At 64.1% G+C, this 11,948-nt stretch overlaps 1 protein-coding gene across 1 annotated transcript; it reads left to right on the top strand.

The window, feature by feature from the left end:
* The first annotated feature begins 3,225 nt into the window (after positions 1-3,225).
* Positions 3,226-5,081, top strand: FZD2 (frizzled class receptor 2). Its single transcript, XM_040537153.1, is given in 14 exon segments — positions 3,226-3,731; positions 3,733-3,787; positions 3,790-3,866; positions 3,868-3,952; positions 3,955-4,070; positions 4,072-4,132; positions 4,135-4,286; positions 4,289-4,498; positions 4,500-4,557; positions 4,560-4,600; positions 4,603-4,704; positions 4,707-4,785; positions 4,788-4,828; positions 4,831-5,081. Coding segments are annotated over 14 exon segments (1,665 nt in total). The 5' UTR covers positions 3,226-3,263; the 3' UTR covers positions 4,951-5,081.
* The last annotated feature ends 6,867 nt before the right edge of the window (positions 5,082-11,948 follow it).

Here is an 11,948-nt window from a genome sequence, read left to right as displayed (position 1 = left end):
GGGCAGCCGTCGGCCTCCTCGGCCCAGCCCAGGGACCCCACCGAGGCCACGGGGTGCCCAGCGCCCACCGGGCTGTCATGGGGCACCTCGCAGGGGGGCACCCCACATCCCCCTGCCAGTGCTGCTCACAGACCCCACCAGCACACGGAGACGCTGCAGAGCGTTAGACCAGTGCAAACCAGTACAGACCAGTGCAAACCAGCCCCCGAGACCCACTGCCCTCCCTAACACGCAAGATAGAGGGGAAACACGGAGCAGCAAAGCTGCACGTGGGCGTGCACACGTACACGTGTGTGTGCCAACACGCATGCACACAGACAGAAGCACACGTACACGCATGTGCATGCAGACACACACGTGCTTGGGCATGCAGACACGTGCCTGTGCGTGCAGGCACACGTGTGCATGCAGACACACGCCTGTGCATGCAGACACACACGTCATGCAGACACGTGTGCAAACACGCCAGCAGCCGTTTCACACATGCACCCCCAACGCTCCCACCCTCAGCACCCCTGGAGCCCCCCGGTCATGCCTCCATATTCCCACATGCTCTCCCCTCCCACCAGGGCATCACGCGTGTGTGCACGCTTGTACATGCGTGTATGTGCACGTGTGCATGCTTGTACACGCGTGTGTGTGCCACTCCCGCAGGGGGTGCGGTTGGCCCCCGGTGCCCATGCTGGGGCCCCCTCTGTTCCCTTGGTGACAGCCCCCGGCCTCCGCTGGCACCTTGAGCCCGCAGCCAGCCAGGCCTTTTGTGGCTGGTTTTAATTAGCGGCTCTTAAGTGTGAAACAAAGCCGAGGGCAGGGGGCGGGGGGGGGGAGCGGTGAGGGGGGGCTTCCTCTGAGCCGCCGGGGACCCCCGGAGCCACCCGTGGCAGGTCCCCGTCCTGCCGTCCCCCAGCGCAGCCGCTCCGCGCCCCGCTTTCTGCATCACCCTCCTCGGTGCCCTTCCCCAGGGCTGGAGGGGGAACCTGGGCATGGCAGGGTCTGATTCCCCCCCCCCCAAAAAAAAAACAACCAAACAACAACAACAAAACTGGGTCTCCCCCGTGGGCTGGGCGCTGCTCGTGGGGCTGCCCGAGCTCCCCGGTGGCTTCCTGCTGTGTCCCCTGTCCATGGGCCTGCCGGCACCCCGATGTGCTGGGGGAGTCCTGAGGACTGGGGGGGGGGGGGGGGCAGGGACTGTGCCAGGCTCCAGCAGGGCCACCAGAGCCACCGGGTGCGGCCTCTCCCGAGGTGGTGGCACCCACGGGCCACCCCCTGGGGCCCTCGGGGTGCTGGGGGCAGGGGCAGGCAGCTCTGGGTGCCCCCAGCACCCCCAGTGCTGCACTGGGATGAGGCCAGAGCGGGGCAGCGCGAGTCCCTGCGAGGGGACATGGCGAGCAGGAGGGACCTCCCGCGGTGTTCCCTGGCCTCAGTGTCCCCAGGAGGGCTCAGCACCCTCGCCCTGTCGCCAGGCATCCCCAGGGCCCAGAGGTGCTGGGGACCCCCCTGTCCTGAGCCACCAGCACCCGGGAGCAGGGGGGACGCCATGGGACAGCCCCCGGCTGGGCGCGGTGTTCCCCCCCACACCCCGTCGGAAGCCAAAATCCTGAACTTTTAGGAAGCCAAAATCCCGAACTTTTAGGAAGCCAGGATCCACGTGGCCGCGCAGACACCTCCACACCCCCACCGTCCCCCGCTGGGGACAAAGCGTGGTGGTGGGGTACGCCGGGGGTGCCACCACCGGGCCCCATTCCCGTTCCTCTGAGGGGAGCCGGGGCCACCCCACAAACCGGGACGGGACCGAGTGACTCGGCGGGAGGCCAGGATCCGGCCCCACTCGCGCCCCCGCAGCCGGCGCCTCGCCAGCCTCCGCAGGACGGGGCCTGGTGCTGGGTGCCCGCCAGGCTCCGGGGGTCCCCGAGCCATCCCCGGGTGCCGGGGGACCCCGAGCCGTTTCGCCCCTCGGTGCCACCGCCACGGCTGGGGACGAGGGGACGCGGGACCCCTGGCAGGACAGACGGGGGGGGGGTGGTCCCTGACACCCCGACACCCCGCAGGGACGAGCCGAGTGCGCGGAGCCGGGAGGGCTGGTGGGGCGCGCGTCCCCCGCGGCTTTGATTTATTTTATTTTATTTGACTTTTTTTTTTTCTGGAGCCCTCCCCCCCCGCCCCCCCGCCCTTCCCCCTCGGCCGGGAGCCGCGCAATGGTTTCAATTACGCTCTGAAAAGCAGTGGGGCCCTCTTTTCAAGGCAGCCGGGCTTCTCCTGCTCACAACAAAAGCTTGAGTTACAGGAAAGGGGAGAGGGAGGGAGGCAGGGAGGGAGACGAGAAAGCCCCGCTCCGGAGGACGGGGACGAGGCCGCGCTGGTAGCCGCGGGCCGCCCGCTGGCCCCTGCCGGACCCGGGGGCCGGGACGGCCGGGGGGGGGCCCCCCCCGCCTGCACCCCGTCCCCTCCCGCCGCCCCGGTTTGGGGGTCCCCCCCCGCCCCACCTTCCCCGCCCGGGGCTCCGCGGTGGGCCAGCGGGGGCGAGGGGCCCGATCCTGTCCCGCTGCCCCCGGGGGGCCCCGAGCGGCGCTCGGTGCGTGCGGGGGGGGCTGTGGGGGTGGGGGACGGGGACGGGACACCCCCAGGGAAGGGAAATTCCCGCCCACCCCAAATCCTCTTTGCAGACCCCCAAAAAACGGCAGCCCCCCCCGCGGTGAGCGTGGCTCGGGGCTCTGGGGGGGAGGGTGAGGGGGGGAGGGGGGGGAAGTTTCGGAAGCGCGGAAAAGTTTTGGGCGGGGGGGGGAACTGGGGAGGGTGGGGTCGGGGAGGGGCCCCGTGCCCCCCGGTGCCGGCTGGGGGGTAGGGGGGGGTGGAGGGGGGGGTCAGAGGGGGCGGGGCGAAGGGCGGGGCTTCGGCGGCGTTTGAATGTGATTGGCGGGGCGGGGGGGCGGGGCGGGGGGGGCCGCTCCTCCCGGCGGGCCCGCGGCGGCTGCCCCGCACAAAGGCGGCGGGAGGGGAGCGGGGAGCGGCCGCTGCGCTCCGCTGCCCCCCCCCCCCCCCGAGCGGCTCCGGGACCCCCGGCAGCGGCAGCCCCCCCCCCACCCCCCACCCCGTCCGTCCCGTCCCGTCCCGTCCCGGGAGCGCCCCTCCGGGACCAGCACACACCGTGCGGGCTCCCCCCCCTTCCCCCTCCCCGCCCCGGACCCCCCCCTTTACCCTTTTACCCTTTCCCCTCCCCAGTGCCGGGACCCCCCTTCCCCCCCCCGCCCCCGTTTCCCGGCACCATGCGGGGGTCCCCCCCGGCACGGCGCTGCCCGCCCTGCTGGGGGCTGCTGCTGGGGCTGAGCGCGCCCGGCCGGGGCCAGCTGCACGGCGAGAAGGGCATCTCCATCCCCGACCACGGCTTCTGCCAGCCCATCTCCATCCCGCTCTGCACCGACATCGCCTACAACCAGACCATCATGCCCAACCTGCTGGGCCACACCAACCAGGAGGACGCGGGGCTGGAGGTGCACCAGTTCTACCCGCTGGTCAAGGTGCAGTGCTCGCTGGAGCTCAAGTTCTTCCGCTGCTCCATGTACGCGCCCGTCTGCACGGTGCTGGAGCAGGCCATCCCGCCCTGCCGCTCCATCTGCGAGCGTGCCCGCCAGGGCTGCGAGGCCCTGATGAACAAATTCGGATTCCAGTGGCCGGAGCGGCTGCGCTGCGAGAACTTCCCCCGGCACGGGGCCGAACAGATCTGCGTGGGGCAGAAACCACTCGGAGGACGGCGGCTCACCGGCACTGCTCACCAGCGCCACGCCGCCGGCCGGCCAGGGCACAGCCGGGCGCCCCCCGCTAACGCCACCCTCGACCACCCCTTCCACTGCCCGCGGGCGCTGAAGGTGCCCAGGCTACCTCAACTACAAGTTCCTGGGCGAGAAGGACTGCGCGGCGCCCTGCGAGCCCGCCCGCCCCGACGGCCACATGTTCTTCACGAGGACGAGATCCGCTTCGCCCGCATCTGGATCCTCATCTGGTCCGTGCTGTGCTGCGCCTCCACCTTCTTCACCGTCACCACCTACTTGGTGGACATGCAGCGCTTCCGCTACCGCCGAGCGGCCCATCATCTTCCTCTCGGGCTGCTACACCATGGTGTCGGTGGCCTACATCGCCGCTTCGTGCTGGATGAGCGTGTGGTCTGCAACGAGCGCTTCCAGGAGGACGGCTACCGCACGGTGGTGCAGGGCACCAAGAAGGAGGGCTGCACCATCCTCTTCATGATGCTCTACTTCTTCAGCATGGCCAGCTCCATCTGGTGGGTCATCCTCTCTCCCTCACCTGGTTCCTGGCCGCCGGCATGAAGTGGGGCCACGAGGCCATCGAGGCCAACTCGCAGTACTTCCACCTGGCCGCCTGGGCCGTGCCAGCCGTCAAGACCATCACATCCTGCATGGGGCAGATCGACGGGGACCTGCTGAGTGGCGTCTGCTTCGTGGGGCTCAACAACATCGACCCGCTGCGGGGCTTTGTGCTGGCCACCGCTCTTCGTCTACCTCTTCATCGCACCTCCTTCCTCGCTGGCTGGCTTCGTCTCCCTCTCCGCATCCGCACCATCATGAAGCACGGCGGCACCAAAACCGCAGAAGCTTTGAGCGGCTGATGGTGCGCATCGGCGTCTTCAGCGTCCTCTACACCGTGCCGGCCACCATCGTCATTGCCTGCTACTTCTACGAGCAGGCGCTTCCGCGAGGCACGGGGAGCGCAGCTGGAATCAGCCAGAACTGCAGAGCCTGCCCATCCCCTGCCCGCGTGTCCACTTCACGCCCGCATGAGCCCGGACTTCACCGTCTACATGATCAAGTACCTCATATGACTCTCATCGTGGGCATCACCTCGGGCTTTTGGATATGGTCGGGCAAAACCCTGCACTCGTGGAGGAAGTTCTACACGCGGCTCACCAACAGCAAGCAGGGCGAGACGACGGTGTGACCACGGCCCGCCGCTCGCCCGGGGCTTCCGTTTATTGGGGGGATTTTTATTTTTAGATTTATTAACGTCTAAGGGGTGTCTCTCATCTCTCTTTGATTTTTTTTTTTTTGTAATTAAACCTGTAAATAGCATTTGTAAATTTAATTATATATTTCTATTTAAAACACACAAAAAAGAGGAATAAAAGGAGGAAAAACAAAACAGGAAAAAAAAACAAACAACAACTGAACTGCCAAGAGTGCGAAGAGGCTGGGCTGGGAGCGCATCTCGTCCTCCCTCTCTCCCCCTTCTTTTTGCTACCGAGGGTTTGGGGTTTTTTCCTGCCTTCCCTCCCTTCTCTGCGCCCTTGGCAGCAGCCGGGCGGCGGAGCCGCAGCGGCGGATCTGCTGTTTGTCTTGGGCCGGGGGGCGGCACGCTTGCCGTTGAACTTCCATAAAAGCCCGATCTGTGGCGGCTCTCCCCAGCGGGGCGAGCTGGGGGCGTCGCGGATACGTGGAAAATGGAGTGGGGGCAAAAAAAAAAAAATCTCGTTTATTTTTTTCACTTGCTGTTTGGAAACTTACCAAGGAAAGGTTTGGGGATTTTTTTTTTCAGTTATTTTTATCCCCCACCTCCCCTTGCTGGTTCCCCCCCTCGACGCACCCCCCTCTTCGCCGGTAGCAGACTTTCCTTCCCAACTCCTTTTTAAAGCCGCGTCCTTTGCAAATACAACGAGTAAAACAATCCGCTGACTTACTCCTAAGGGCTTTTTTTTATTCCCCAAATCAACAGTTGGGGGTCGCCCATGGGTACTGCTGGGAGGGGTGGCAGGAGGGTGCAAGGGACCTGGGCCCCCCCCGGGTAGATTTTTGTGCCCTGCGGGTGAAGCAGCATCTCCCTCCAGCTGCAAACAAAGAACTTTTGCAGAAGAAAAAAAAAAAAAAAAAAACTATTTCACAAAAACCAGAGGATTTCCCCACTGCAGGGCACGCTTGCAGCAATGGGCTGGGAGTGCGGTCGGGCGCCTCTCCCCCGAAGGAAATAGCTCACATTTTCTGCAGGATTAGGTTTTAGGCTGTGCCACGGGGAGCTTGAAAACACGTGGAAAAGTCCACGTCCCGGCACTGCGGCTGGCCCCAGGTCGGTTCCGTGCGATTTGGGCTGAAAGGAGAAAATGAGGTATTTGGAGTCTTGTCCCGCAGCATCGCTGGCGGCGGCAGGGCACACAGCGCTTGGATTTACATTAAAAAACAAACCCAACCTTTCCCAAACGGAGAAAGTTTGGTGTTTGGGGGCATCCCGCGGTCTCCCCCAGACCAGTCCCAGCGCCTTGAGGCGGCTTCGCCCCCCTGCGCCTTCGGGGACACTTCTGGGTCTGCCAAGAAAAGCTTTGCGAGCCAAGTTTCTCTCGCCCCTTCCTCAGAAAAGCATCAGCCCAGGCGCTCTCCAAACACCACAAATCCTGTACACCCCAAATCCCGCGTGCCCCCAAAATTAAAAAGAAAAAAAAAAAAGAAAAAAAAATTGATTTGGGGCAGCCGCGGGTGAGAGCCGAAAGGGTTAAGGCAGCGCCTCGCGCATCTCCAGTGCACATTTTGGAAAGGAAAAACTCTTTGGATCCGGTTTAATTTTCCAGCGATGAGCTGGGGGGGAGAGCAGGGGGGAAACGTCTCCAGGTCTTTTTTTTTTTTTTGAATTATTATTATTTTATTTTTTTCCCCCTCTGCAGTTCGGAGCAGCAGGCTGGGCTGGGCTGGCCAGGGCCCTCTGGAAATGGGAATTTAAGCGGGGCCGAGTTCTTATTTCCGCGGCTGCGTCAGGGGACAAAACCCCGCAGGGCCGGGCATCCGTCGCCCCAAACCTCCGCACCCCGTGGGCTCGGGGCTTTTAACACCCCGCGCGTGCGTCCTCGAGGCGGGGGAAAAACACGGGGCGAGGGCTCCTAAAGGGAACAAGATGGGAGCGGGACCCCCCCAGCCCCCCCCGGGGCCGCATCCAGCCCGGGTGCGGCAGCTGGTTCTTGTTATTTGCTCGGAGGAAGGCATCCGAGCCCTGCTCCGACCAAGACGGATCACACCCAGCTCCGCATCCCTTTGTGCTTTTGGGGATTTTTTTTTTTTTCGGAGGCGAAACTGCAGTGCGCGAATCGCCAGGGGACGGAGCGGGGGGAATGTAAACTCTGCGGCCAGGAATGCAGGATCTGGCCTTTCTTAAAGCCTCCCGTGCCCCCGCTCAGCAAAACCCAGCCGGCAGCTCGCAGCCTGCGCCGGGGGTGCCCCTGGGGGGTCTGCACCACCACCCCCCCTCCGGGTCCCCCAACGTCTTGGGGGCACTGGGGTTTGGACCAAATGGGGGAGTTTGGCCGTATCCTTGCCCCGTCTGTGGGCTGAGCCTAGGGTCTTTCAGGGAGCTTTTTTGGGGAGTTTTTTTTGGGGGGGGGGATTTGGGGAGTGTGAGTGGAGCAGGGAGGGAGCTGGAGGGTGTGAGCAAAGCCCCCTGTATCCCCTCACTGTCCCCTGGTTCATCATCCCAGGTCCAGCCTTGGGGACAGGTCACCCCAAGGACGGATGTCGCTAGGGATGGGTCACCCCAGGTCCAGGACACCCCAGGTCCAGGACACCCCAGCTCCAGATCACCCCGGGTCCAGGACCCCAGTGATGGGTCACCCTAGGGATGGGTCACCCCAGGCCCTCCTAACCCTGGGTCACCGCGGGACGAGCTTACCCCAGGTGTCCCGGTCACCCTGGGGACAGGTCACCCATAGGGCCGGGAGACACCCCCCCCCCCAGCTGGTGACAAAGCTGGGACATGGGACACTGGGTGCAACCCCTGCCAGCGCCCACGGGGGCCAAGCCTGGGGGTCCCCGCCGGGATTTTGGGGTGCTCGGCCGTGCCGACACCATCCTCCTCTCCCTCTTCCAAGCAAAGTGAAGAGGCTGGGCCAAGAGGGGGCTTTGATGTCCGCTAATGAGCCCCGCTCTGTTTTCACAGCTGTCCCAGCGCAGCAGAAGTCAATTAAAGCCCCCCCCCCCCCCACCCGCTGAGCACCCACCGCTCGTCCCACCGGTGACGTCGTTGTGTAGGTGACACCGGAGCTTTGGTGACCTCCCCAAAGCCTCGCTCAGGTTTTTGGTCCTTGGTGACATGGAGGTGGCCCCCACAGCATCCTCCCAGCCCCAGCAAGGAGGAACTGGGGAAAGAACTGGTCGGACTTGGAGAAGTGTAGGTCAGGGATGTCCTGGGGGCTGCTGCCCCCTGACCCATGAGGTCCCCTGGCCCACGGGTTCCTCTACCTCGTGGCCATGAAGTCTCCTGTCTCCATCCCATGGTCTGTCCCATGCCCAGCCCCATGAGCAACCCTGTCCTCACAGCCTATGTCTCCTCTGTCCCCTGCCCCATGGAAGCCCCCACCCCTTGTCCCTGCCCCATGGCGACCAGTCCCAGCAGCTCAGCCACAGGTGACAGTCCCCTTGGGGCAGGGGGGTCCATCTCCCCCAAACCCCCCACCCTGCGTCCCGCGTCCCCTGCAGTGATGTGCAGGGGTGGCCAAGGGTCAGGGAGGTGATGGGGACCAGCAGCTGGTGACAACAAGGGACAGCTTGTCGTGACATGTCACACGTCCCCACCGATCATTCCTGTCAGCCCTCGGTGGTGTCCCAGTGCTTTGGTGGCGACACTAGTGGCTGTCACGCACCCCCAGTAATTAGGGACCTCCCTAATGAGGGTTGGGACACCATCCCACAGGGACACCATCCCCATCCCACTGCCCTGCCTGAACAAAGAGGGACCGGTGGGAGCGCGACCCTGGCTCCTGGAGGGTGTAGGGCAGGAGGGCACGGAGCTGCCTCCACCCCAACACCCTCCTGGAGACCCTGGGATGAGGTGGTGCGACGCACGGTCTTTTTCCCTGCGCCTCGCCTTGAGGACTTGGGACAAACAGACGTGGTGCCTCTTCTCCATCCCAACAGCCCTCCTGAAGAAGGTGGGATGGATGGAAAAGGGATGGATGGACATGGGATAGATGGAAATGGGATGCAGGGACATGGGTTAGGTGGATGTGGGGTGGATGGACGTGGGATGGATGGACATGGCATGGACGGACACAGATGAGTGGACATGGGATGGGCAGACATGACACGGGATGGGTGGACATGGGTGGGTGGATACGACACCCCACCTCCACCCCGAACCCCATCTGGAGAACGTGGGATGGATGCACAGGGGTGGGTGAACATGGGATGAGTGTACACGGGATGGGAGGTCATAGGGTGCACGGACACGGGACAGCTGGACACAGGACGGTGGCACAGCACCCCACCTCCCTCCCCGCACCCACTGGGGCCGTGCTGCCCCCTCCTGCTCCAGGACCCCCGTCCCCCTCCCCGCCGCCCCCCGGAGCCCCCACCTCCTGCTCCCCGGGGTGGCCACGGCTGCACGGGCTGTTCCGGCGCAGCTGTCCCGCGGGGAGGAGGGCGCGGGGGCCGGGGCAGGAATTCGGCCTGGCCTGGGCAGCGAGCGGCAGCTCCGGAGACAGAGCCGCCTCTGAATGCGGGGAATGTTTTTGCAGCTGGAGTCGATTAGGGGAGGGCTCCGCGGCTTTATTAATCCCAGCGTTATTGCTCAAGAGGCGCGGGAGGGCGGGTGTGCGGGGGGGGGGGGGGGAGGCGCTTGGGTGTGCGAGGGGGTGTGCAAGGGGGTGCGTGCAAGGGGGAGAGCGTGCGCAAGGACGGGGTGCAAGGGGGCACGGGTGGGTGGAAAAGAGGGCATGTGTGTGCAGGTGAGTGTGCAAGGGGGAGTGTGCACACAAGGGGAAGGCACTTGGAGGTGCAAGATGGAGTGTGTGCAAAGGGGAGCGTGTGTGCAAAGGGTTGTGTGTGTGCGACAGGGTCATGTGTCTTAAAGGGCATGTGTGCAATGAAGACCACATGTGTGTACAAGGGGATCATGTGGGTTAAAGGGTGTGTGTGCAATGAAGAGCACGTGTGTGTGCAAGGGGGCACGAGGAGTGTGTGCCTGAAGGAGAACATGTCCTGCATGCATGCGTGCAGAGTGGTGTGTGCATTCAAAGGAGAATGGGGTGTGTGAGCACACAGATGTGTGTGTGGGAGCACATGCACACACATGTGCAAGGAGGGGACACGCCACAGACGTGCTTGTGAGCAGGGGTGCAGACGTGTGCTCACCAGAGCAGACGGGGGCGCACACCAGCAAGCAGGCGCCTGGCATGGGGGGGTGTGAACAGACCAGTAGGGCCCATACGTGTGCACATATGTACGTGCACACTTACGCACGAGCACACACCATGCACACACACCCCTGAGTGTACACGGACACATTTATGTCCACACATGCTCAGATGTGCACACGCACATGCATGTATGGCGTGATGCTGCAGGCACGTCTGCGTGCAAGCTTGCATACACGCCTGAACACATCTGTACACACGTGAACAGGCACACACACATGCACGCACACATATGCACGTGTAAGCACACGCACACATGTGGGGGTTGTGCCCAGGACGGAGGCTCCCCCCATGGAGGTTTCCCCACCATAGAGGCTCCCCGCATGGCGGAGGCTCCCTGCGAGGGAGGCTCCCCCCACGAGGGAGGTCTCTGGTGGTGGCCATTCCTCCACCACGGAGGATTTCCCCACCACGGAGGTTGCCCCGCAGCAGAGGTTCCCCGCAGTGGAGTTTTCCCTGCAGTTGAGGCGCCCCATGAGGGAGGCCTCCCCTGTGTTGGAGGATTCCCCGTACGGGAGGTGCCCGTATGACAGAGGTTTCCCCCACAGAAGAGGTTTAACTAAAATGGAGGTTTCCCTGATGATGGAGGCTCTCCGCAATGAAGGGGGAAAACCCCACAACAGAGGTTCACCCTACAATGGCGCTTTTCCCCTTGCTGGAGGTTTCCACCATGATGGAGGTTTCCCTGACGATAGAGGCTCTCCACAATGAAGCTAAACCCCGCAATGAAGGCTCACCCTATGACGGAGTTTTTCCCCTTGATGGACGCTTACCTTGTGATGGAGGTTCCCCCTCTGTGGAGGATCCCCCATGACGGAGGATCCCCCTCCGTGGAGGTTCCCCCATGATGGAGGTTTCCCCCATGAGGGTTTCCCTGATGACGGAGCTTCTCCACAACAATTTCCCCCACAGTGGATGTTCACCCAACCGTGGACTTTTTCCCCATGACGGAGACTTCTCCACAGCGGAGGCTCCTCACCACGGAGGCTTCCCTGATGACAGAGCTTCTCCCAGATGAAGTTCCCCCCGGTTTGGAGGTCCCCAAACGCCAGCGGTTCCCCAGCACCCTCGGGGCAGGGGTCGAGGCCCGTCAATCCCTGGCGCAGCGGTGGCCGGCCGCAATCTCACCCGGCCTCGTCCAGCTGCAGCAGGAGGACGCGAGGCTAAAAATACCCGGGGAGCCGCTGCGCCGGGACCGAGCCAAGCCAAGCTAATGAAAGCAGCGTGTTCCCGCGGAGCCGTGGTGCCTCGGCCCCGTCCCCGTCCCCGTGGGTGTCCCCTCGCCCTGACACCCCTGGGGCTGGGGGACGGCCGCGAGGGGTGGGGACGTGGGCATGGGGGGACGGGGGGACTGGGGACGGGGACGTGGCCACGGGGCTGCTCCAGGAGGGGCTCGGGAAGGGGCTGGCTGGTGGAGAAGGGGGGTGCGGTGGGATGGCGGCGGGAGGAGGCCCTGGGCTGGAGGCCACCGCGGCCTTCGTGGCCTCCCGGGGCCCTGGAGGTGGTGGAGGAGGACGCACGAAGGCGCAGCCGGACGCTGCCGTGGGCCTGGGTCCGGGCAGGAGCTGCTCGGCCAGGGGTGAAACTGCGGGCTCTGGGAGGCTTGGGGCAGAAAGCTGGGATTTGGGCAAAAGGGAAACTGCGGGGGGGACGGGGCGGGGGAGGTTGGGGCTGCTTCTGGCCCTGGCGTGTGCTGGCCTGCGGGGCTGCTCCCTGCTACTTCTTTTTTCTTTCTCTTTTTCTTTTTCTTTTCTTTTTTCTTTTTCTTTTTCTT

This window comes from Cygnus olor, chromosome 25 (assembly GCF_009769625.2).
Source record: "Cygnus olor isolate bCygOlo1 chromosome 25, bCygOlo1.pri.v2, whole genome shotgun sequence".
In the NCBI taxonomy this organism is placed as follows: Eukaryota; Metazoa; Chordata; class Aves; order Anseriformes; family Anatidae; genus Cygnus; species Cygnus olor.
Note: the sequence above shows the minus strand (reverse complement) of the source record. Positions and strands in the feature narration are given on the sequence as shown.